Below are 23,850 nucleotides of genomic sequence, written 5' to 3' on the forward strand. Positions count from 1 at the left end.
ATAATCACCCCAGGCTTCTGAGGAGATGCTGAGGAAAAGCACTCTTTCGGAATGTGTTAGATGCAGCAGAGGACAACGAGAAATAAAACATCCATGCCTTCAACCTGCCACAGCTACCTACCAGCAATTTTTTTGCGCTATGAGATCCAACAGCTAATTTCTTAATGTCTTAAGCTTAACTCTTGGCTGATTTTACAACTATCTCTAAGCTCTGCAAATTATTGAACCAATTGTTGTAATGTACAGTGCCCTCACAAGGTGTCATCTCCCTCTGCATTTGACCTGTTAAAGCTTTAGAGACCTCTTTACATTCTGTCTCTCATCCAGGACTATAGATGGCACAAATCTACACAAGAGAAAAAAGAAACACACTGAAATTTCCAGTTTATGGTGAGTTCTGTGGAAGGTGTACACGTAAGACAATTTATCATGATGCAATTTGCATTGATTTAAGGTAAGACATGGTGATGAAGCAGTGCTTTTCAAAAGCCTAAGCTTTATCCCTGGATGTATTTAGTAGGGGGAAAACGTTAGTGTAGATGTTAAAGATAAAACCCAAATTAGATTATATCATTGTGTCTGCAATTTGCATTATGTCTTACTTGGAATAAAATCTCTTCCTAAAAATCCCACCTTAAAATCAATGGGAAACCTGGAGATCGAAGAACAAAACACACCTCTGCCTTCCCCAGTTATATTCATTTACAGACGAATAACCTTCCCTTATTTCTAAGAGAAACAACCATCCTCTACCTTTACTATATATACATCTGACAGTGTATTTTTTTCTCTGCTCTCTGTGCCACTTGATTCATCTCCAGGAGCGTTACTTGAGGGGCACATGGAGGGAACTCTGCCCGCAGGACACATTCCCTTCGGGACAACCTTTGCAGACTGGTCCATATCTGCATCCCTGCACACCTGCAGGCACTTAGGCCTGGGAACCAGCCGCCGTGCCTGGTTCTCACCTCCTTCCACGGGCAGGAGCCAGAAAGAACAAGGGCACTCAGACTCGGTGTGCCTCTGCTCAGACGATAAAAGAGGCTATTTCATCATGCAAAGCTGCGATTTTTAGCGGGCACTGAATGCCACCGGTGCACTGTTAATTCCCAAGGCTGTTGTTCCACAGGCCATTTTTGCCTTTCCCAAATATTTGAAGTATTTACGTGAATGAGGAAAGCAAGGCAGGCGTGGTGGCTGCGCCAGGGCCGTGTGTGCAATAACATCTTTTATCAACAGGAACTCGGAGGTCAGAAAACCAGACGTGCTTCCAGGCACCGTCCCACTTCCCGCTGACTCTCACGCTGAGCTGCTTCCACAGAGCAGGACACCAAAGGCTGTAACGCCCAGTTCCCAAACTGGTAGGGAAAGGGAATGCTCTAGCACTTATTTTTGAGCAAGCTAACATCTTGAAGCCCTTGAAAAAGGGAACATACATACCTGCAAATAATTGACCTCAGAAAGAGAGGAAGAAAGAAAATGACCCAGAAATATGGCAATAAGGACATCAGGGTCTCCCTTTCAATGGCAAACATCACTGTGTTCTTTAGGAGAGTTCGACCCTTATTCCACTAAGATCCTATTTAACTTTCTGCATGTCACTGTTTCAGCTCAGAGCAAGAGGCAAAGCACAGAAGAAACCATCGGCCCCGGTCCCCAGCAGCGCGTTGGGATTAACTGCACAGGCAGCTAACTCTGCACACCTCCATTAAAAGAAGACAGACGAGAGCCTGCATTTTGTGTTTTCCATAAACTAGAAGTTTTCACAGGAAAATCTCACTCTCACATCTTCTGTGTAATCCAATGCTATGGTAAAAATGATGGCATTTAGAAACAGGCAGATCTCAAACTAAATCATGCCCCTTAACGTTCTAGGTGGTCCCAGAAGCTCCAGTGGAAAGAAGCGTAATGGCAAATTAGTGAGAATAATTGAAGAGAAGCCATAAAATATTAATAAAGCAAGCGAAAAACATGCTTAAAGTAAATTTATTATTGTAATTGCATCTTAGGAGGCTAGGATTTCATAGCTTTATATTTTCATTTTATATGAGAACTATTAGGTTAAAAGGAAGTTATACCTAAAAGCACTGTATCACTGTCCTTATTGTGGATTGTATAAGTTCAGAGGTTGTGCTCGACAGACTAAATACAACTGGTAAAAACAATCTGATGCTCATCAAACTTCCATTGTTATACCTTGAAGGCAAATTTTGAAAAAACCAAAAAGCACTTTGCTTGTCAAATGATGAGGATTAGGGTGTAAAAAGATAATCCCATAATCTTACGTTTTGGTAGCTTCGAAAATATTTAATATACAGGTCAAGAACATAAACTGAAAACAAAAAGCAACTTAACCAGAGAAGCTGACATTTTCTTAATGACTCCTGAAAATGGCCAGGTAATGTCACATATCTTGAACGAAACATCTCAAGATCAACATATTTTTAAATCTACAGACTAGGCAGAAATTCAAAAGTTACTTTTAAAGAAATATTTTTAAACAGACTCATTAAAAATGAATGCAGCCAGCTTCCACAGCCTGTACTTTACTCATGTGTTACAACAGTTTAGTAGACTAAAATTCAGCCTTTTTGTAAAATATGTTTTCATATAAAAGTCACTTCAAATGATTAACATCTTGTTACCGTTAATATAGTTCATTGTATCATCTGTATACAATGAATACAATTAAGAAAGTTTAATTATTTATATAAAACACTCATCTTCACAATAAAGTTTCCTACAATGTGCCTGTCAGTGTGCTGACCCCTTGAAGCTGGGTGGCCCTACCTAATTAAAATATTTTTAAAAATTATTATATTGAAAAATGTAGTAAAATAACCTCTCACAAGCTTAGCTACGGAGAATTTGAGACAGCCTGAAGTGAAGCATCTTCATCCCAACTTTTAGAAACTGAAAACTGGGGTGCACGGCTGGTGTGGAAGCCGCAATTTGGGGGCGGCGCAGAACAAACCCCGCCAGGAGGAGCAGGGCTGGGCCGCAGGCACCGAACCGTGATGCTCTGAACAAAAGAGCATTTGCCACAACAGTGAAGTTGTGGTTCCCACTGTGCCCCACACAACTGTATTGCAGAACTGTAATTATCTTCATGTTCAAGGCCAAGTGCCTCAGTCTGGTGCTCAACTGTCGAAACCTTCAATCATCGTAACACAAAGAACAGAAAAACAGTAAACTACTTCATACTTTTTTCCTCCGTAACAGGACATTATCCTGATACCCTCATCTCTGCACCCAGTTGTCCTTATTGCCACTTTACTGTTGTTCATCTGCTGATGAAAATAAAAATGTCTAACTTGGGAATTATAAATATGTACAGACAGCCCACATTTTTTGCATAATTCAGTTTTACTGAATGATAAGGGGGGTTCCCAGTTTTGTTTCCCAGTTTTGTATTTACAGCAACAGAAAAGGAGTCCCATTACCTTGTTCCTTGGAAGTTCAATTTCTTTTTTGTTTTGAAGATCTAAAATATTTAATTCCAGCCTTCCTGGAATTCCTTTTATTAGGCTTCACCTCTGATTTGCTATGAACGTTGTGAGGGGCTTTCCAGAACACGAGGCATATTGGAAAAAAATACTGTCTCACTATGATTTTATCTTCCTCACATATAACTTAAAGGCAAAGTTGTTTTGTTTTGTTTTGTTTTTTCCTCCTTTCTCTTCTCCTCTTTCCCTATCTGATTTGTTTTCGGTGAGAAAGAAACCAACCAAGACACCTGGCCATTGGCAAAAGAAACCCCAAAACACGTAAAGGGTACTGACTCTTAGCAAGTGCATGTTTTGATCTATTAGAATGCATTTGTGTGGCTTACTTGCAGTTTAAAATTTTATTCAGCTAACCCATCTGACATTAAAAAAAATCTCTAAGAAAAAACCCCAAGCCTCACATTACACAGGCTCGACTTGGCTAAATAAATAAAAAACACAGTTGTAACCTATGGTCACAGAGAAGTTGGCTATTGCTTAATAAATGGCTATTTAAAATATTTTAATTAAAATAAACCTCAGTGTGTGTAGTTTCTCTCAGCTCCATGTTCTGCAATGCATATATATGTTCATAATTATGATGGTGTGTGGGAATTTAGCTACATCAGTGAGCAGGGGTTTTATATGTACCTATAAAATTATAATAAAAAAGCTCCACTTTGTGTAATTATGCTCCACCTTCCTTTTTTTTTTTTTTTGTTTTTAAATTATACCAATGGAGATAAGCAAATTCATTATAACAAGGGTTTTCAAAAAGCCTGGGAGAATTGTGACTCCCATTTAGGTGTGGTAACAGGAACTCCATCAGCATAAAACCAGGAGTACAAGTCAAGAGCCTAGAACCTGCTGAAAATCGATGGAGTAAGATTAAAAAAAACACATGTACAACAGGTTAAAGACAACAAAAGAGATTTCACACATGAGAGAACAAAGAGGATCCTAAATTTAGACTGGTTGTTACTGACCGGAATGCCCCGAGGAAACCCCAGGTGCTCAGCAGGTACCTCTCCCACCGAGCACCACCAGCCCATGAGCTCATACTCGCAGGATGTTTTCTTGCCAAGAGGTGGGACAGACAGGTGAGGTGCCAGAGGCAGGTACCCAGGCCAGGGTAAACCCAGCTGCCAGCAGCAAACATGAGCTGAGCCTGGCCTGGCTTCAGGCTCAAATGTGTTGTTTTCACACCAGGTTTTTAACGTTTCCCTTTAATGAAGCAGACTGAAGCCAATGGCAGGGGAGTTGGACTACATGATCTCTAAAGGTCCCTTCCAACCCAAACCATCCTATGATTCTATATTATACCTGGTCTTTGGAGGTTGATATTAAACACCTACATTGTAGAAGAGCTGGGGTAGCACCTGTTCAACAGCAGCAATGCTGTCACGCCGCAGTGTGTGCTGATGGGCCTCTCATGTCTGCAAGCTCCTTGACTTCACACAGCAAACACCTGAGAACCTGCCTTCTCTCCATCTTGTAATGTAACCCAACAGGCATCAATGGCATTAACAGCAAGTAGGTGTAAAAATGTAATTGCAAGCATGGAACCATCCTCAAACTGGTTACTGCCCAGGCTCTTTGGACACTGAATTTTAGCTACATGCTACTTGAAATTATCAACAGTGGCAGAAAAAGCATAAAATCATCAGTGAAAAACTGTGCAGGTGACAAATGAGGAGAGCAGGTAAATGAAGAGAAGAAAGGCCAGCCACACAGCCATCTCAAGGAGAAGCTTATGAGGAAAGGCTGAGGGAGCTGGGTCTCTTTAGCTTGGAGGAGACTGAGGGGTGACCTCATTAATGTTTACAGATATATAAAGGGTGAGTGTCACGAGGATGGAGCCAGGCTCTTCTTGGTGACAACCAATGACAGGACAAGGGGTAATGGGTACAAACTGGAACACAAGAGGTTCCACTTAAATTTGAGGAAAAACTTCTCAGTGAAGGTGACAGACACTGGAACAGGCTGCCCAGGGGGGTTGTGGAGTCTCCTGCTCTGGAGACATTCAAGACCTGCCTGGACACATTCCTGTGTAACCTCATCTGGGTGTTCCTGCTCCAGCAGGGGGATTGGGCTGGATGATTTTTCAAGGTCCCTTCCAATCCCTAACATTCTGTCATTCTGTGATTCTGTGAAGCAAAGGATCATAAGGTGCAATCGGTAAGGAGGATTTCCTAGACCCTGAACTGTTTGGAAGAGCTACATTCATAAGTATATTGGAGCTGAATTACTAAGGTGGCTTCTGAAGCCAGGCCTAAGTGATGACACCGGTGTGTGATCTGCTGCTTGCTTTTACAAAGCCGCATCACACCTCCACTGCAATAAGAACCAAAGTCTTGTCAAACCATTCTAAAACTCATTAAGAAGAACAAACACAACATGAAGTCTGTAGCTAGGTTTCCACATGACAGCAAAGGACTTTGATCAGTGCAAGTATTTCCACGGGCGAGGAGGATAAGACAGGAGGCCCCAGAAGAGGCATCCGAACCCCCGGCACTTGCAGCACTTCAGCTGAATCAAAGATCATCCCACGTGCAGCATCTCGGGGCGGGGGGCAAAGGAGGGTTCGTACATGACTGGGAAAACTTTCAAACTTTAAACAGTAGCTACTTTATGCACATCGGGATGAGGGTAATGTGATAAAACTCTTTGCTGGGGTTTAGGAAAAGGCACGGCAGATTGACATGAAGGCTGCAGGCCATTTACACCGTTTGAGAACTAAACTGTCAACAAATACACCACAGTAATCCAACTGGAAAAGGCTTTTTGCATCCTGGCAAGTGAGCATAGGTTGAAGATTAACTGAAAGACATATTCTGCAGATAAAAATCCACCTATAGAAGTGGTAGACCTCTTCAGTCACTCCTATGAATCTCCTATAAATTCCAGATGTCCAATGTTCACCTCGTGTGGTTTAGTGACATGGACAGAAATATATTCAACAGAAATACGACAACAAAGTTTAACAAAAGTTTAATGGACTTCGGCTTTTGACTGTAATATATGAAAGTGTAACTTCACTCTGTTGTTATTATTTCAGTTATCTGTGGAGGCGAGCAGTCATGCAGTCGTGCTGTCTGGGCCACAGCCTCAGCTCCAACCCAGCAACACTTGAGTTCAACCATAAGGCTGTGGTGTGCAAGTCACATCCCTGCACACATTAACAGCGAGCCTGGCTGCGAAAACAAGCAATGACCCATTTTAACACATTTTAACAATAAAGCTCTGAGTTAAACACAGCAGATGAGTGGGCACAAAGCCTCCTGCTGAGAGTCTGTCAGGAAAGAAAAGCCTTTCATGGGGATCTCCCCCAGGTTTCTAGCTGTGGGCAGCCCAGGAATGGCCCATGGGAGTTGCTTTAGCTGCTCTGGTTTGCCATTGACTGCTTTTATGTGACCTGGAAGAGATGATGATGCTGTGCCACAGCTTCCCATCGCTTTGGTGAGGGGGACAGCATCCTCTTGCTCAAAGGGGGGGTCTCACAGGTTTCCTTCACTGTTAGTAAGAAGAGTCCACAGTGATCCTTAGATGAAAAGTGTTATGTACAGGTGCAGCTTGCAATGATCTGAAGGCATGGTCTCTGACAATATATATACATCCAACAACTTTGCCAGATGATACCTCTTAATCTGAGTATTCGAAACTAATACCTATTTTCAGGTATTCATGATGTAAAATGGACATTTCACTAAAAGGAAAGAAAGGAATGCAAATATCACAGCTGACTGCTGTGCTCTTCAAATGCAGCATGCACTGCCCAAGAGCCAATGGAAGACTTATTACCCGTGGCTAATTGCAAAGAATAGGTTGTATGGGTTCCTTACATGCTTAGATATTAAGTCAGCTAACAAGACAACATCTGGGGTTCATTGCTGTTTGGTATGGGTAAATGCAGCAGTCATATGGGGAAACTTCAAAGCACTGAGAGTAAGATTCATGAGATGCTATGTATCACAGCACATAGCTGAGTGGTCAAGATCATACAAAGAGGAAAAGATGGGGTTTTCCAGCTTTTGCACCAGTCATGCTCTGAAAAACATCTGGAAGAGTTAGGCTCTGCTTCTGGACCATCCACTGTGCTGCTGACAGGGTCCTCACCGGCTGCCCAAGTGATGTGAGCCCTTGGGGCTGGGAAGGGGTCACAGAACCTGACTGGAACGGACTGCTGCCAACCGCAGGGACACGGCTCGCTCCACACCAACGGAGATGTCTGCTTGTTCAATACAGGCAGAAGGGTCTTTCTTCTCAAAAATTGCATGCTGATGAGACAGAGCAAGTTGAAGATTGATAGAAAAGACTCTGCTGGGACATCTGTGCAGGGAGCAAAACTATGGGGTACTAACCGTAAGGAAAGATCCTGTAAGCATACATTCATGTCTCCATCAGAGTGAAAAAGTTAGCTGCACAGGTCCACAGCAATCAAAAGGAAATTGCATTGCAGTTATGCATACCTAGCTTCACTACAAACATCAAAACAACGGCATGGCACAGCACTGCTGAAAAACAAGAAAAATTTCTAGACTTCCAGTGTCACACAGACCTTCACCGGGGTGCAATACCCTACATAAGCTTTCTCATAGTGCTGCCATAGAGAAACTGCAAGGAAAGGCAACCAGGTATTCCCCTCTGAGGCACTGAGAAACCGTGAAAGTTATTAAAAGGCTGATAGTTGTCACTCTTCCTTGACCTTTCCCACATCCAGGATCAGCAGAAAAGCTTCATTAAAAACTTATGACTTTCTGCAAATGGAGAAATACACAGCATTTAAATTCTGAAAACAGTGCAAATCACCCAGCACTCTCATAACTGTAATTATGTTTAAAGTCTTGAAAATGAATATACTCTTTTTTACAGCATTAGACCTTGCCTAGGCTGTTTTAATCTCCTTAGAAAAATGCACCTGGAATCCAGTAGCATAACTTTGGACCTGGACTAAGGGACACTGTTTAGGCAGTAATGATAGAAAACATGGTAATATCCTCACTGCATTGGATAACACTGGAATGAGGTATCACAGAGAGATGACCCACAAAGCTGTCCAATACTGTGGAAAACATCCCTACATTTATAGGAGTGTCTGGGAACTACAGAATTTCTTACTTGGTGCTTCATGGCAAAGACAAACGTGGCTACAGCTGTTGGAAAGTTCTGGAAAAGCCCCCCAGCCCAGTGAGGATAATTTTGTCCAGCCTTGTCACTGCAAAGCCATGGCCTTTCATCAACTAAGCAAGGAGTTAAAGGTACAGGAAGGAACCTGCAGGAATCAAATGAAGGTTTGCTGCACAGGATCTTGGCTGTTACACGCCTGTGATCCCACTGCTCCAGCAGAGCTGCAGAAGTGTAACTGAGAAGGGAATTTCAGACCGTCTCACCCAAGATGAAACACTCATGACGGCTACCCTGGCTGCCAGATTTCTCTACTTGAAAGCTGAAATTCTCCCAAACAAATCTCTCCAGCCTGAAAAACGAGAATCTGGTATCAGACTGAGCTGGGAAATTACTATCTGAAGAATGGATATAAGCAAAGATAAGGCAGAAGTAAAACTTCACATTTACTTTTACTGCTATAGGTTTGCAAGAGCCAAACACTGAGAACTTTCTAAACAATATGGACTTCTGGCACAATGCTGCAAAACCATCTATAATTACCATCTCATGACACAAAAGTCAGAACTCATGGTGGCCAAGTTACATGTCATGATTTCTCATGTCAATATGGTATCAAAAAATAAATTAAGAGGAAAAAAGTGTAACATGTAAAAGAACTCTAACTGCTGTATTTGATTACTATAAGATTTACAGCCCCTCAAGATTTCTCCCCTCTCTGAAGTGAAATCCAAGGAGAGATGCAGAGGATATGGGAAATTCTCTGGCGATCTTTTTCCCTAGAAATTGCTCCTTGCCAGGGTTCAGGTAGCAAAGGAGGCAGAGAGAATGCCCTGTGCTAAGGAGAACTGTGGGAACATTAAGTCTCTTATTTCTGGGGTTGTTTTTTTTTGTTGTTGTTGCGAGTTTTGTTGTTGTTGTTGCTTTTTCCCCTTGAAGAGCTTCTGTTCTGTACAAATTACATTTTACTTTTTGGGAGCACAGACGCAGAGGAGAACAGTCGTGGCGGCTGCTGAGCAGAAGGACCACGAGCTGTGGGAAGACCCAGCGAGGGCAGGAGGCACCTGCTCATGGCAGGGCAGGAACCGTGGAAGTTCACACCCCAAACGGTGGTGACTTATGTTCGCAGCTCTATAGGAGGTGCCGGGATGGGGCTGGAATTACAGCTCATTCAGAATCTGCTGCGGCAACCACTCAACTACAGTTCATCTCAGCTGCTTCTGCAGCACTCCAAGAGAAATGAAATACAGCTGGAAAAATTACACAGGCTTTCCACAGTGTTCAAGTTCATTAAATTTGTTTGCTTAGCTTAAATTACATCCTTTAACCCTTTAGTCATGCACATTGCTCCCCGCCATCAATAGCATGACTGTGTGTACATTGTTCACTTCTCTACACTAATTTGTATATAAAGAAAAGGAGTTAAAGGGGTCACTATTCTGAATAAACATGATTAAAAATTTATGTCCTTCTGCATACGTCCTTACATCACAGGAAGTGAAGCTAATTCCAAATCACCCCAAACTACCCAGTAATCGGGTTTCAGAAATATCTTGTAGAAGCTCAGTTTACCTTTGTGCCCGTAACAGAAGAGTCCTGAAGACAGAGAAACTTTCATCAAGTATAAATGACTAACAATTACATCAAAACAAATGGAGGGCTTCAAAGCGGGGTGGAAAAATGGGGGGAAATTCCATCCGATTAAGATAGGACATAATTATCTTCTACAGGAAATAAACACTATATTTTTAACAGGTGACCAGTCAGATAGAGTCAGTAAAAGGTTACGATTGCGCAGTGATTTCTCATCAAGTTGTAGCGTTTCTCCTCAGAGAGATGACAGATCTTAGCATCTTCTTGTAATTATTTTTCTAGGTAGACTCTTAATTGGGAATTGGAAACATGAGAGCTCCCAGAGCAGGCTGCATTTCATTGACTATTACCATTCATATTTCATCTTTTACAGTTAATTCAAAGATTCATAAGTACCTCATACTGGTATGTTACTACAATGAGTAGTAGTGGTAACATTTCAGTAGTACCAGAATCTCCCAACTTTCATCCATACTCTCTGATCATTCTGACTTATGATTGCTGCATTCCATGAGCCAATACACACTGCTGCTATTGAAACCAACCTGTGCTGTTTCAATATTAAATAGATAAACAGATAAATAAATCTGGATCGTTGCAAACAATAAATATTTATATGTCAGCAGAAAACACAGTATTACGATTAACAGGTATAGACTGAAATTGAAAATAGATATGAATGTGTTTAAAACACAAAAAATCATACGTAAAAGAACAAATCTTAAAGAAGATGGGGCAAGATTCAATAATGGATCTTTGTAAAATACTTCTGGTAATAGATTACTTGTTGATAACATTTTCTACCTTGTTCTGAAAATGAAATGAAAATGAACCAGCTAATGACCACGGTATGTGGGTTAGTGTGTCAGCTTTGATGGAAAATACATTGTCATGCAATGTTGAGCCTAAAGGCACTAATGTAACATAAACCAACCACAGAGTAGATGGTAATTGTCTACTGCATTTATTCAGCAATAAAACAAAAATATTCAATAATAATGGTATCAATTTAGAGGGAAAGGGATTCCAGAGCCCTCTTGATCATGGTCGCTTGTGTTTTGCCCTGGCCAACCCGACTGTGATCATGACCTCAAGTGTCCTTCCAAACAATAAAGTGTTTCACTGAAGCACAGTTAACTCTGAAACCTAAAGATGGCATGGCCATAAGCAGCGCTCACTCCTTAACTTCTGATCACTGTAATATCCTGGCAGCAGGACAGTTAATTTTTAACTCAACAACTATGCACTGAAAATACAGTTACAGATCAAATCTTTCTTTGTGTATGAAGAATATGGTGCCTTTCCTCTAAATATGTACTGTGTCTGTTCTGACTACAGCATTAATAATTAAATATGTTTGTCAATTATTAATATAAGATTTTTCTCTTTAATTTTTAAAGTATATTTAGCCTTTTTTTTTTTTCTTGAGGATTTCTAGCAAGAGACCATCAAGATCTGACACAGGAATGCATGTTATTCCAAAAATTAAGATGTGGATGAATTATCCCTATTTATATGCATATCTTTGTTTAATGAAACTTGCTACTTCTAACCATTCCTATTTACAGTATAATAGTACATAAACATGTTAAATTAAATTAAATCTATTCTGTGATGCCCAATGCTGCGTGTATTTTGCATCAGCTGTATGCAATGTATAATGGACCTTATAATGTATTTTGCTGTGTAAGTCATTTATGAGAAGGCTGGCAGGAAAATCACACCTCAACAAAGACCAAATATCCCAACCAGCTCACAGCTCTGTTCAGGGTTGCACCAGTCAGGTAAAAAGTTCATCTCTGTCCCCTTAGGAAGGTCCTGCTGTCCTGAACCCCACTCTGATCTCAGGAAGCATCTCCTGCCCCTTTTTCCAGGCAAAGACAAGTTCACTTGCTGCTGCCATGTCCATGCTCATTGACTGCTGGTTCCTTCCATCATCACATTTTTAATTATAGCCCTGAGTGAAAAGCCACAAAAACTGAAGGAAAACCCTTCCCACCTAGAGGACTGGATCCAGCCCAGTAAGCATACACATCATGTAGATATTTTTGCATGGAGTCTTAAATAATTTATGCTTTCAATTTTTTATAACTTCGGCAGCGAGAGGCAGTGTTTGGAACATCCCCCTTTGCTTCACCCCTTGTTTGCGGGGTCACAGCAGACATTTCTGAGCCGTCAGCATAAATTACAGCCGGCAGCACGTCAGCGCAGAACACTTAAATGCATGTGCAATTTCAAATACATAAATAATCCTAGAAAACATTCAGCTAATATTTTTCCATAGCTTCTCAGGAGTATTTGAGAAGCAGCACTTTGATCTTTATTAGCTGTCAAGTCCATGATGAGGCAAAGTATGCTCCTCAGCAGGCTGCTGGAGACAGGCCTGGCAGAACCTACGTCCTTCTGGAGTTTATCTGGACACTTACAAACTAGAACTGACTTGCAGTATTTCCCATAAATGTGTATTACTGCAGCTTCTTGGGGCCATGAACCATCCTCACACTCTGAGCTTGTTGACAACCAAGAGCTGATGAGCTCCTCTGATGGCTGTGCACCTCCCACTATGCCCTGGTAGGAGGGGACTGCTAAGGGGCCAGGAAGGAGTTAATATGCAAAACCATGAACCAGGGAATGTGTCCCACCTTTTTCCTTCCAGATAAAAGCAATACATTTGCATAAAGCGTTTTTAGCAGAAACTCACACCACAGGAGCTGCTTCAGAAGCTGGCGTCCCCCTTGCACAGCCTGGAGCAATGGATGGTTCTTACCACCATGAGTGCATGGAGATACAGGACTTACCGAAGTGACGTGTGACACTCACAAGCCTTCTCTGGACCAGAAGGCAGCACCAGGAGTTTTTCTCCCTTTGACTAAGAATGTCAGCAATTTCAGCTTGACACAGAGCTGGCCTGGCTGATGGTCTAACATATAAATCATGGGTCAAAGATAAGATAAACACATACCAGTGTAGTCCTCATAGCATTCGCAAGTGTAGCCCCCTTCTCGGCTCCGGCACAGCCCGTTGCTCCCGCAGGGGTTGGAGTAGCAGAGGTCAATCTCCGTCTCACAGTAGTCGCCCGTGAAGCCTGGGGGGCATCGGCACCGCAGCCCGTTGATGGGGTGGATGGGGCGGAAAAGGACGGTGTTGGAGCTGATGAACGGGGCCGAGCTGTCAAACTTCAGGACAGAGACGCACTTCATGTAGTTCTCACAGGGCTCACGCAAGCAGATGTTGTCATCAAAGGGCAGCACCCTCTGGGTGGAAATCATGGTCAGCAGGGTCCTGTTAAGGTAGATCTGCTCCTGCAGGTCCTCGGAGGGGAAGAACTTGTTTCGAATGCCACCAGGGAGCAAAGCTGAGAAGGTCACATTCAAGATATTGGAGCTGACATCTGTGTCATTTTGGATGTTAAAAACGAAGATGCCATCCTTGGCGGTGGAGAGTACTGTCGCCACCCCCTCCACAAACAGGGACAGGAGAGGAGAAAGGAACCTCTCCTGGGACATGTTCTCCAGCCGCACTGTGATACTGTTGGTGAGCATGTCATCTGTGATGATGGTGACACGCAGGGTGCAGATTGCTGTGACACTGTGGATGCCATCTGAAGGGAAGAGAGAAAGACAACAGCGACGTCAGAGACCAGGCTTCAACCTATGGACAAGGAGGCTCCCACAGCCTCCTGGAAATAAAACAGACCTTCGAGGCGTTTCAGGGCACCGGGATGGGAGAGGGAAACATATCCACCCAATGCCTTTACTCAGGAAAACAAAACAAAATCTCTTAGGGATTACAACTCGAAGGACCAGAGACACCTTGAAGAGCCCAGAACAGCTGGAGAACATCCCAGGCAAACAACTGGCAAGCGCTAGTGAGCGAACGGACAGCCTGCGAGCCCCAGGACAGCCAAGGAGGAGCCAAGGGGAAGGGGCTTCTCATGACAGCGACTGAATGGATCTTCATACAAGTCACTGCTAGTCTACAAGCAGTGCTGGGAGGCTGTCGCTTCTCACAGCACAACAACAAAATTATCTTCTCCAGACATGGTCTCAGACTTAATGAGCCAGAACTATGCACATACTGAGAGTCGTAACCAGAGCTTTAGACAAAAGTCACCTAAGGAAACAAGTCTTCACATATGAACATATGAACATATGAACACATGAAAAAATACATCCGTAGTGAAAAGCAGACATTGAAAAACTCTTCCATTTTATCCTTCTCCTAAAGCATTTCTGATATTGCCATGGATATTCTGCAATAAAACCCATAAATACATAAATATAGCACTAATACCTGACACTGGACTGAGAGATGCCACTGTAAAATCTCGGTACACCCTGAGGCTGACAGTAGTGCTGTGAATGCACAAACTATAGAGCATTCTATCATAATGAAACATAGTTATGACACAGTGAGTGTTGTAGTTAATCCAAATGCAATGTGAGTATGGAATGGGAAGTTGCGTCATCACTGAAACTAAACCACTTAGTTTAATTCTGTCTCCTTGCTAACATTAAGGACTCATTAAGAAAATACAAATCACATTACAGAAAATACAGTTAGCATTACAGCAGCTTCTAGAAATCCCAAGAGAGATCAAGACTGGCTTCTGATAGGAAATGTTGCTTCTCAAAGATCTCATAGTGTAAATAAACAGCTGGAAATGGAGGTGAGTTCATCTCATGGTTTGAATGGCCAACATCAGGCCCTCAGGAGGTTAAGAACTGAATCCAGCTTCCTTAAGTTGCAGCTCACTGCCAAAGTCTTGGCCCAAAGTATCCCAGAAATAATTGTTTCAAAATTGACCTGCTATTACATTTATTTCAGTTAAACCATAAAGTACATGTGGAAATGGATTTTGAGTCACATCAATGTAAAATCACAGCAGAAACTGCAACTGAATCACCCTAAACCCAGTGTGAGATCAAAATTCTAATAGCATGGATTGCTAAAGGTCATTTGCCTAAGGTTTGCTATCTCACAGTGAAAGTTTATGACCCATTATGGTCTCTTATAAAGGTCTTTCAGGAATAGAAAAATCAGAATGGCTCCTTTCCCATCGGCTGTCACTGCTACACCTCAAGTGCTGTTTTGTTTTAAAAAGAGATGTGTTGCTGCAAGATTTCTCTCCCAATAATATAGTTGCAATATAGTAAATCAGAGCAGCATAATCAACCAAATGGCTTTTGACTCCCTCCTCCTGATCAGGTTATCTGTAAAAGCTCAGCTGTTGACTTTTTTCTGCACTGAAGCAGCTTTTAGGCAAATAGAGAAGTCTTTTCTCCTGTGTGCTACTTTAGTGCTGCCTGGCTAAAACCAAACAGCCAGAAGGTCATTATTCAGGCGATCCATTCGAGGTGCCCCTCACAGCAGATCATACGCCGGCTTTCACTTTCTCCCAAGTCTGCAGAAGTCTTTCTCTGCTCAGGCTCAGACTCAGTCTAGAAACACGTAATTTTGGCCTCCATGAAGACCCAAATCACAGAATCACAGAATGTCAGGGATTGGAAGGGACCTCGAAAGATCATCCAGTCCAATCCCGCTGCCGGAGCAGGAACACCCAGATGAGGTTACACAGGAAGGTGTCCAGGCGGGTTTTGAATGTCTCCAGAGTAGGAGACTCCACAACCTCCCTGGGCAGCCTGGTCCAGGCTCTGTCACCCTCACTGAGAAGCAACCTTTAAAAATGACGGGTAGCCAAAATCCTCATTGCAACCTACTCCTCCTGCACCGTCTGTGGATTTCTAGCCAACAGACAATAGAGCATGACCCGTATTTTCAGAGACAACATCCTCAGACTAGTTTACCCATTTCTGTCAACTGCATGGCTCATTCCCTTGAAAGCCCAGAAGCAGAACAAACTCTTAATTTTTTTTTTAAAGCAATTGACATTCGCCTGCCTGTCCCATAGGGTGCCTAAACTATTTTGCTATTTGTTGCACAATACGCTACACAAGTTCCCTCATACCAGAGAGAATGGTGGACAATGGGTCCTTTTCTTAAGAAAACACTATGATCTATAGCCCATGGTATGTATAGTAAGAAGACAAAATACGATCCACTGTCTGACAACGCACTAGAGTCTACAAACTGTCATAATCAATATCAACTGTCACAATATGCAAGAGCTTCCCAGCATTCACAACAGCTATTCTGACACAGTTAATAAATCACTGGAAAAAGGCCGGTGTCAGATACCACACAGCCTCCTTGTTCTGCAGGGAGCACAAAAGAAAACCGGGCACAGACGTAGAGCTGCAAAATGAAGTCGTGTTCTAAAAGGCAGTGCAGCTTTGTGCAGCCCTGTTGCAGAGCATTAAAATAAAAAGAGAGCAAAAAGGAGCTGAGCATGTGTACTATAGGCAACAAAAGAGCAGCCCGGCTATAGAGGCTGCTGGACAAGCGCCTCTTTCATACACCAGCAAGTCTGAGAGCAGCATCACGGGATCCGATCATCCATTCATTCAGAAATTCACGGAAAGTTGAAACAATCTGTGGCTTTATGGGACCAAATTAGTATCTATTCTACTTTCAACAGACAACATTCGCTTTTAGGGTCTGGAACAAGTACAATAAAGTGGAAATTTTGTCCTTGTCTTTATTGGGAATTAAGCCGTAAGTAGACAATAACATATGTGTTTTGAGGTTCCCAAGCGAAATACTCCATAAAACTTTCAAACATTTACTGCCAGAAATGTCAGAAAAATAATATTAGGAAGTGTTGTTTTATGGAGTGGTAATATTTTATGTCCTTTCACTGTCTGATGTCCCTACCATACGCAGCTATCTGATACACATGCACAACCAATCTGTTATTCTCTAACTGCTAAACGGGCTCTTCTGCTAAAAGGTCTTTTGACACAGCTATAAAAAGCCCCCATCATGTTTTGGCAGATGCAAGATGGCTTCAGTCAGGGGTATCAAACACCCTTCAAGTGATGCTATGCAGGAGGAACTCTGGCCACACTTCGCTCTCTGGAGCACCTTGGCACATGAGTCCACACACACACACACACAAGGCTGAGCTGTCAGTGGTTCTCACCACTATCATCTGCTCAGCTGCTGCAAACTGGCTGGATGCCTGAGTCTTCCTGAAGAAGCTCCAAAAACATGAGCTGTGCTGGCAGATGGGACCTGTAGGCATCCTGCTGAGGGTGGCTTGAGGGGACAGCCTGGACCTCACCAGCCCAAGCCACTGCCACCCAGACAGCCTGAGCAAAGGGAAACACGGGATGGACCAAAGAGAACAGGAACTGATCCATCCTTTTGTGGGACTGGCTCCTAAACCCCTTCTACCAATGGCTTTTGTCACTCTGTGCTCGAGTTTCTCTTCCATGAAGTGGGGATAACAGCACCTACACGTACACTGCGGAGTAGCGGGTGCAGATGCTGAAATGCTGAGATACTGCGGTAATAAAGGGAACATAAATATCCTAAACAAATCAGAAGAAGTTCTTTCAAAAACTGTTGTAGACAAGTTTAATGAAAAACAGTGTGGAAAGATTAAAAAAAAAAAAGATCTTTTAAGGACTAACACATCAGTGAATGGACAAAGAGGACTCTGGATGGTCAGGCAGGCACACAGGAGAAGAGGTGTTCATTACAAACACAGTCCTTGCACACTGGATTCATATCCTGGCAATATTATTTTCTGTATGCTTTCTACAAAAGAAATCTCCAGAAGGTAGAAATCAAAGCAGACTGCTGTCTTTTGTGTCACTGTCATTGCTGAATAGGCTCCTTAAAAACAGAACTACTCATCTTCATCCTCCATCAAACTAATGAAAGGATTTAATAGCAACCGCATTCCCTGACGCATTGCAAAGAAAAGAGAAGTAAGGCTGACAAAAGCTCAAACCTCTCTAAAATACACTAATAACTACGAATGTATTGAATAGTTATTGTCTCATTATTACCTTTACAACAAACTAAATCAAATCTGAGACTTTAATCTCAGCTTTCTATCTTCTGGCAGTTCATAAACCAAAGAATTTCATTATCTAGAAATGTAAACACAGCAAAGTTTAACTGAAATGCACATTTGCCAATAGCAGTACCTGGCCAGAAAGGATCTGTTTGTTTTTTAAGTTGGCAGAAATGAAATAATTAATACTTTTTGTTTGTTTGTTTATTCTATACAAAGGTCTTAGGGCTGCATATCAAAGCTGAATATTTTCTATAAATACTTTAGCATCAGAGCTTTCTTTCATGGATAGCCCAGCCCACATCTATTCTAATTCTGCTTTATAATGCATCTGAAAACAACAGATGTCAGATTTTACTGCAGCCATGTAAAGTCCTTGGCTAGCAAAATGTAGAGTAAGGACACTCCGTAGGTTCCAATGACATCTTGCTCCTCGCGGCTCATAAGAAGCAGGCATGGCCGCGGGTAGCAGCCGTCGCTGGGCAACATGCCTTTGAATGATCAGAACTCCATCCTCCATCACTTCCAGCCACATCTTTACATATGGGAGTTAATACACACCTAGGCAGTACTAAGCCTTGAATTCATGAGGATGCCATACTCTCAGTGTCCTCTCTACCACTTGGATGGCAGTAGCACATAAGTAGCACCAGCTCATAGCAGCTGAGACCACAGGCAATACTTGGCTGCCTGAGCAGAGCTGGAACCTAAACCACGCGTCCTGCTGAGCAAACAGCAGTAAAAGAGCAGCACGTGTCCATAAAAGCAGAGATGCTTGGTCCTGCACTAAGCTTCGGTTTGCCTCACAAAGTCTGCAAGTCCTGCAGCACATGTGTGCTTCTACCATCATGGAAACACAGTTAAAATGCGTAAAATACCAGTGTAATTATATCTTCCCTTCCAAAACGCTGCTGTAGGCACTACAAAGCTTCACTTCTATGAGTAGAAATAGGAACTTTATGAGCAACAAACTCGTAAGACAAACTCTTTAAAATATTTTCTACATTATGGAGAAGTTCAGGAGCTTATAGCACAGGGAAAATATCCTGGAAGAAAGGAAACTGCACAGAAAATGGTGGGTGGGAACCTAAGTAAGATGCTTTGTCAAAACCGCAGAAAACTTTACCATAAATGAAAATGAAAATAGGCATAATTGTGAATTTACAGAGACCCTACCTCAAGCTCGTCCCAGTTAGCGAGCAGCCACACTGGAGAAGGGTTTCAGGACCGAAACTCTGTATGTAACCCCAGATTGCCTTGAGGGCACCCTGGCAAAGGACAAGAGCTGGTGTTGGCCTCAGCTCTCCGAAAGGCCAGAGTGATGGGCAGCACCAAATGTCCCCTGTGCATTCCTAAGCAGTCCCTGTATCATGGTAGGGACAGATGAAACTACAGATTTCTGTTTCCCTAGAAAAAGTTGTATTAAACATTGCAAAACCAGATAAGTAACAGCCATGAGAAACAAACTCCATAACTTCCCTTTTGAAAAACAGAAAGGTACAATATTCTATTGTGTCTTAGACAGGCATAATGGATCCCATCAAAGCCTCCCTTTCCTTAGGATCGGAAATGCTGCTAATGACAATTCCTTCTTTATATTAAGTTGGATGAAAGAATATGGAAATGATTCCCCTCGGCCACACAAAGCTTGTGTTACTGCTTTTGTCCCTTCACTTCAGGCTGCCAGTCTCAGCTCCGCACATTTAGGAGCACTGGCTGCCAACACAAGTTATGGGCTTTGGAAAGGATATATAAAAATAATTATCTATTATTCACACAGTGCCAAAGGTTCACATTGGAACCGGTGCTCTGAAGAATGTCAAAGCCCAGGTCTGCTCCAAAGCCCATTACATCAACAGGAAGAGTCTCATTGACTTCAGCGAGCTTCGATCTCGGCCAAAACTGGGCCCAGAGCATAATTCCCTGAGTCCCTGCCAGGGCACTCGCACAGAGCTTCACTCCCAACCCGGCAGCCCCAGACAAGAGCTACAGTCTGACCAGGAAAAGGCTGAGGGTTCAACATCAGAACGGTGAGAGAAGAAAGCAAAAGGTGAAGGGATGAGCAGGGCAAGCATGGAGACAGTAGAAACATGCAACGTGGGCCACACAGTACGAGTTGTAAAGGTTGTAACTGTTTTTCTAAAATCAGCTGTCTGAATCTGTACCTTGACATCTCTAAATTTCCAAGAAGGATGAGCAGCAGCAGCCACCCTTTTGCAGATGCTCAGTTTTGAAAACACTAGCCAGTGTTGCCCAGTGTTCTTTGAAGAACAGAGTGTTCAGAAGGGTCACAGGAAGGGGGAAAAGAAAGACGTGTTATATGGTGTTATGGGGGGATTTTAGATCCCAGGGTGAGGTAAAACAGAAGTGAGCCACATGGTGTATGCAAGCACAACAGCAATGGGGGCTCAGTCCTGACTGAGCTGAAAGGGAGGGAAATGTCCTGGGGAACATGTGTCTTTGGGGGGAAAGGAAGGTATCTGGGATTAACTAGTCCAAGGCTGGAAGATTGCTGGAGGACAAGCAATGGTCCATGCTGGCACAGAGTGAGTGCCCATGTCCAATTGCACCAGCGACCAGCTCTCCCTTGCGAGCATTAGCCCCACCGCCTCCAGCACCGTCCCACTGCTGCTGCAGCAGCTCAGGGCACCCGAGGGGCTGTCTCAGCCCACCCAGGACACAGGTACGTCCCTGGGCTGTGGCTGTGCCAGCCTGCGCACTGCCACTGCACTGCCACATGGCAGCGTCACCCACATCTGCACCTGGGACATGATGCTGGGGTCAGTGCAAGAACAGGATCCCAGCAAGTCTGCCCAGACACTTCCAGGCAAAGGCACCTCTAATGTTCACAGGCTGCCTGCAGACACTCTTCAAAACATGTTAAGTCAAACCTCCATGTACTTCTTTTTTCAACATGAGTCATTTCTTCATCCAGGCACAGAGGGGTATCTGGGACACCTGGGGAGGGTGGGCAGTGGGACCTGGGGCTTGCGACTCACGGCAGTTCCCACTCTGTGGTCCCCTTGGCAGCAGCCACAGCACTACCAGCTCATTCAGACAGCTAAATAATCCCCAGGCTGTGGGAGGAGAAATGGTGCATAAAGCAACTGCAAATTCCCAACATGTATAAGAGAAACAAATAAAAAAGACTAATTTCAGCATCATTATCTTTAACATAGCCTGTGCTGTTCAGGATTATTTACTTTGTACACAATACTGAATATAAAAAAACCCCATATTTCGATTTGCAGCTTCAACAGGGGATTAAGAACAAATTGATGCCAACCGGATTGCACAACATTGTACGAGACTGCCATTAGCTTTTCAGAAACCAGCACCTGCAAGGCGAGAATTTTGAAATGCTAATTAGGTTGATAACACTAGTCTGGGGGAGTATTTCTGGAGGGTGGGAAGTAAGTTCTATCTGCTGGCAGGAAAAAGCACTCTTGAATTCTGTCTGCAGGAAGGCTGAAATGCACCCGACTTCCCCCACACACTGCGCAGCATTGCCTCCTGCTCTTCAGGTACCTGGTGCACACGGGGTACAACTGCTCTGGGGGGTGAGATGCAGACAGTGAAGCTGGCAGGGATGCAGGAGCAACAAGGCGGCCAGGTGGAAACAAGACCCTGTCCTGAGCAGAACGCACAAGAATGAAGGGTACTCAGAGGTATGATATGTGGGAAGAATGCCAGTGATGAGTGGTGTTCCTCAGGAGTTGGCACTGGGACCAGCACTGTTTAACATCTTTATCAGTGACATGGACAGTGGAACTCAGTGCACCCTCAGCAAATTTGCTGACAACACCAAACTGTGTGCTCTGGTCAACACACTGGAGAGAAGTTACATCATCCAGAGGGACCTTGACTGGCATGAGAGGTGGGTCTGTGCAAACCTCATGGAGTTCAACAAGGCCAAGTGCAAGGCTCTCCACATGGGCTGAGGCAATCCCAAGCACAAATACAGGCTGTGAGGAGAACTGATTGAGAGCAGCCCTGAGGAGAAAGACTTGGGAGTATTGGTTGATGAGAAGATCAACATGACCCCTCAATGTGTGCCTGCAGCCAAGAAAGCCAGCTGCATCTTGGGCTGCATCAGAAGCATGACCAACAGGTGAAGGGAAGTGATTCTGCCCCTCTACTGTGTTTTCATGAGTCCCCACCTGCAGTGCTGCATACAGCTCTGCGGCCTCCAACGTAAGAACACAGATGGTTGAAGGGAGTCCAGAGGAGGGCCACAAAGATGATCAGAGGGCTGGAGCACCTCTCCTATCAAGACAGGCTGAGAGAGTTGGGGCTGTTCAGCCTGAAGAAGGCTCTGGGTAGACCTTACAGTACCTAAAGGGGATCTACAGGAAAGCTGGAGAGGGACTTTTTACAAGGACATGTAGTGACAGGACAAAGGGTAATGGCTTTAAACTGAAAGAAGGTAGATTTAGATTAAAAGAATAAATTCTTCCCCATGAGGATGGTGGGGCACTGGAACAGGCTGCCCAGAGAAGCTGTGGATGCCCCATCCCTGGCAGTGTTCAAGGTCAGGCTGGACAGGGCTCTGAGCAACCTGGTCTAGTGGAAGGTGTCCCTGCTCATGGCAGGGAGGTTGGACTAGATGAGCTTTAAGGTCCCTTCCAGCCCAAACCATCCTGTGATTCTATGAAGATCGCATGAACACACTAATAACCAGCTCCTTCAGGCCATTTTACTGATGAGGAGATTTCGCCAACAGCAAAAATGCAAACTGATTTTCCTTCCCGAGCTCTGCCTATCTCTGTGCACCTCAGCTGGTTTTCCTTGTTAGCCAGGACCAGAAAGACTCCTCCTGGCCACGCTCGCAGCGGGCTCAGCCAGGTCCAGCGCTGTGGCTCTGACCAGCTCCCAGCCCTTGGAGGGGGGCACAGCCCAGAGACCCCCACTGCCGCTCCACACGAGCACACGAGCTGCGACACAGCTTTCAAACTCCAGCTGAAGAGCTGGGTTTCCATTTCATGCTAATGTCCATGGAGGCTGCGTGTCTTGCGGCACTCACCAGACCTGTTCAGATGAAAAACCCCACTCGGGATCGCTGCCCCAGACAGATTCACAGACTGACTTGCTGGGGGCTCCACCACCTCCCATAAAGCTTGATCTCATTTCATATATGATGAAAACTATTGACTGATTACTGCGATAATTTTTAAGCCTCTCTGAACTTCAAAGGGAGAGTTTTAATATCATTTACATTTCCATTCTAATTAAATGCATAGCTAAACGTCCATAGCTAGAAGACAAGCACTGGTTTCCCAGCAGGCTTGTGTTGCCTGCAGCCACATCTTGCAGAGCACGGCAGCGGTGGCAGCGGTGACAGTGGTGGCAGCGGTGACAGAGACCGGGCACTGCCAGGTAGGGGGACACACTGGCGAGCATCAGGGTGCACGAAGTCCAGGCACAGGGAGCCCCGCCACCCCTTCACCCCACAGCCAAAGGGCTATTCATGGGCATCTCCACCTTCCCAGATGTAACCAGCTGTACCCAGGACTTGAAACAGACTTCTTAAAGATCCATGAAAGCACCAAACTAAATCACAGTCATGGGATGTTCCAGCATTAATCTCCATTCAGGGCACAGCCTTCAAGTAAATTAGGTACTTTGTACAGGGTAAGATAACAGCAGCGTGTTTACCCCGAGACACACTTTTATGTCACTAACTCACTTGGAAAGAGAGTCCCTGCTCGGGGGGCCCAACCATCC

At 43.9% G+C, this 23,850-nt stretch overlaps 1 protein-coding gene across 1 annotated transcript in view; it reads right to left on the reverse strand.

The window, feature by feature from the left end:
• CELSR1 (cadherin EGF LAG seven-pass G-type receptor 1) overlaps nucleotides 1-23,850 on the reverse strand; it is a gene marked incomplete at its 3' end in the record, with an annotated part of 168,072 nt that overhangs the window by 83,021 nt on the left and 61,201 nt on the right. Inside the window, exon 2 of the mRNA XM_080363807.1 lies at nucleotides 13,165-13,803. Coding sequence (XP_080219933.1) covers nucleotides 13,165-13,803 — 639 coding nt within the window. The remainder of the gene's footprint in view (nucleotides 1-13,164; nucleotides 13,804-23,850) is intronic.

Source organism: Nesoenas mayeri (genome assembly GCF_963082525.1).
Source record: "Nesoenas mayeri genome assembly, chromosome: 1".
Classification (NCBI taxonomy): Eukaryota; Metazoa; Chordata; class Aves; order Columbiformes; family Columbidae; genus Nesoenas; species Nesoenas mayeri.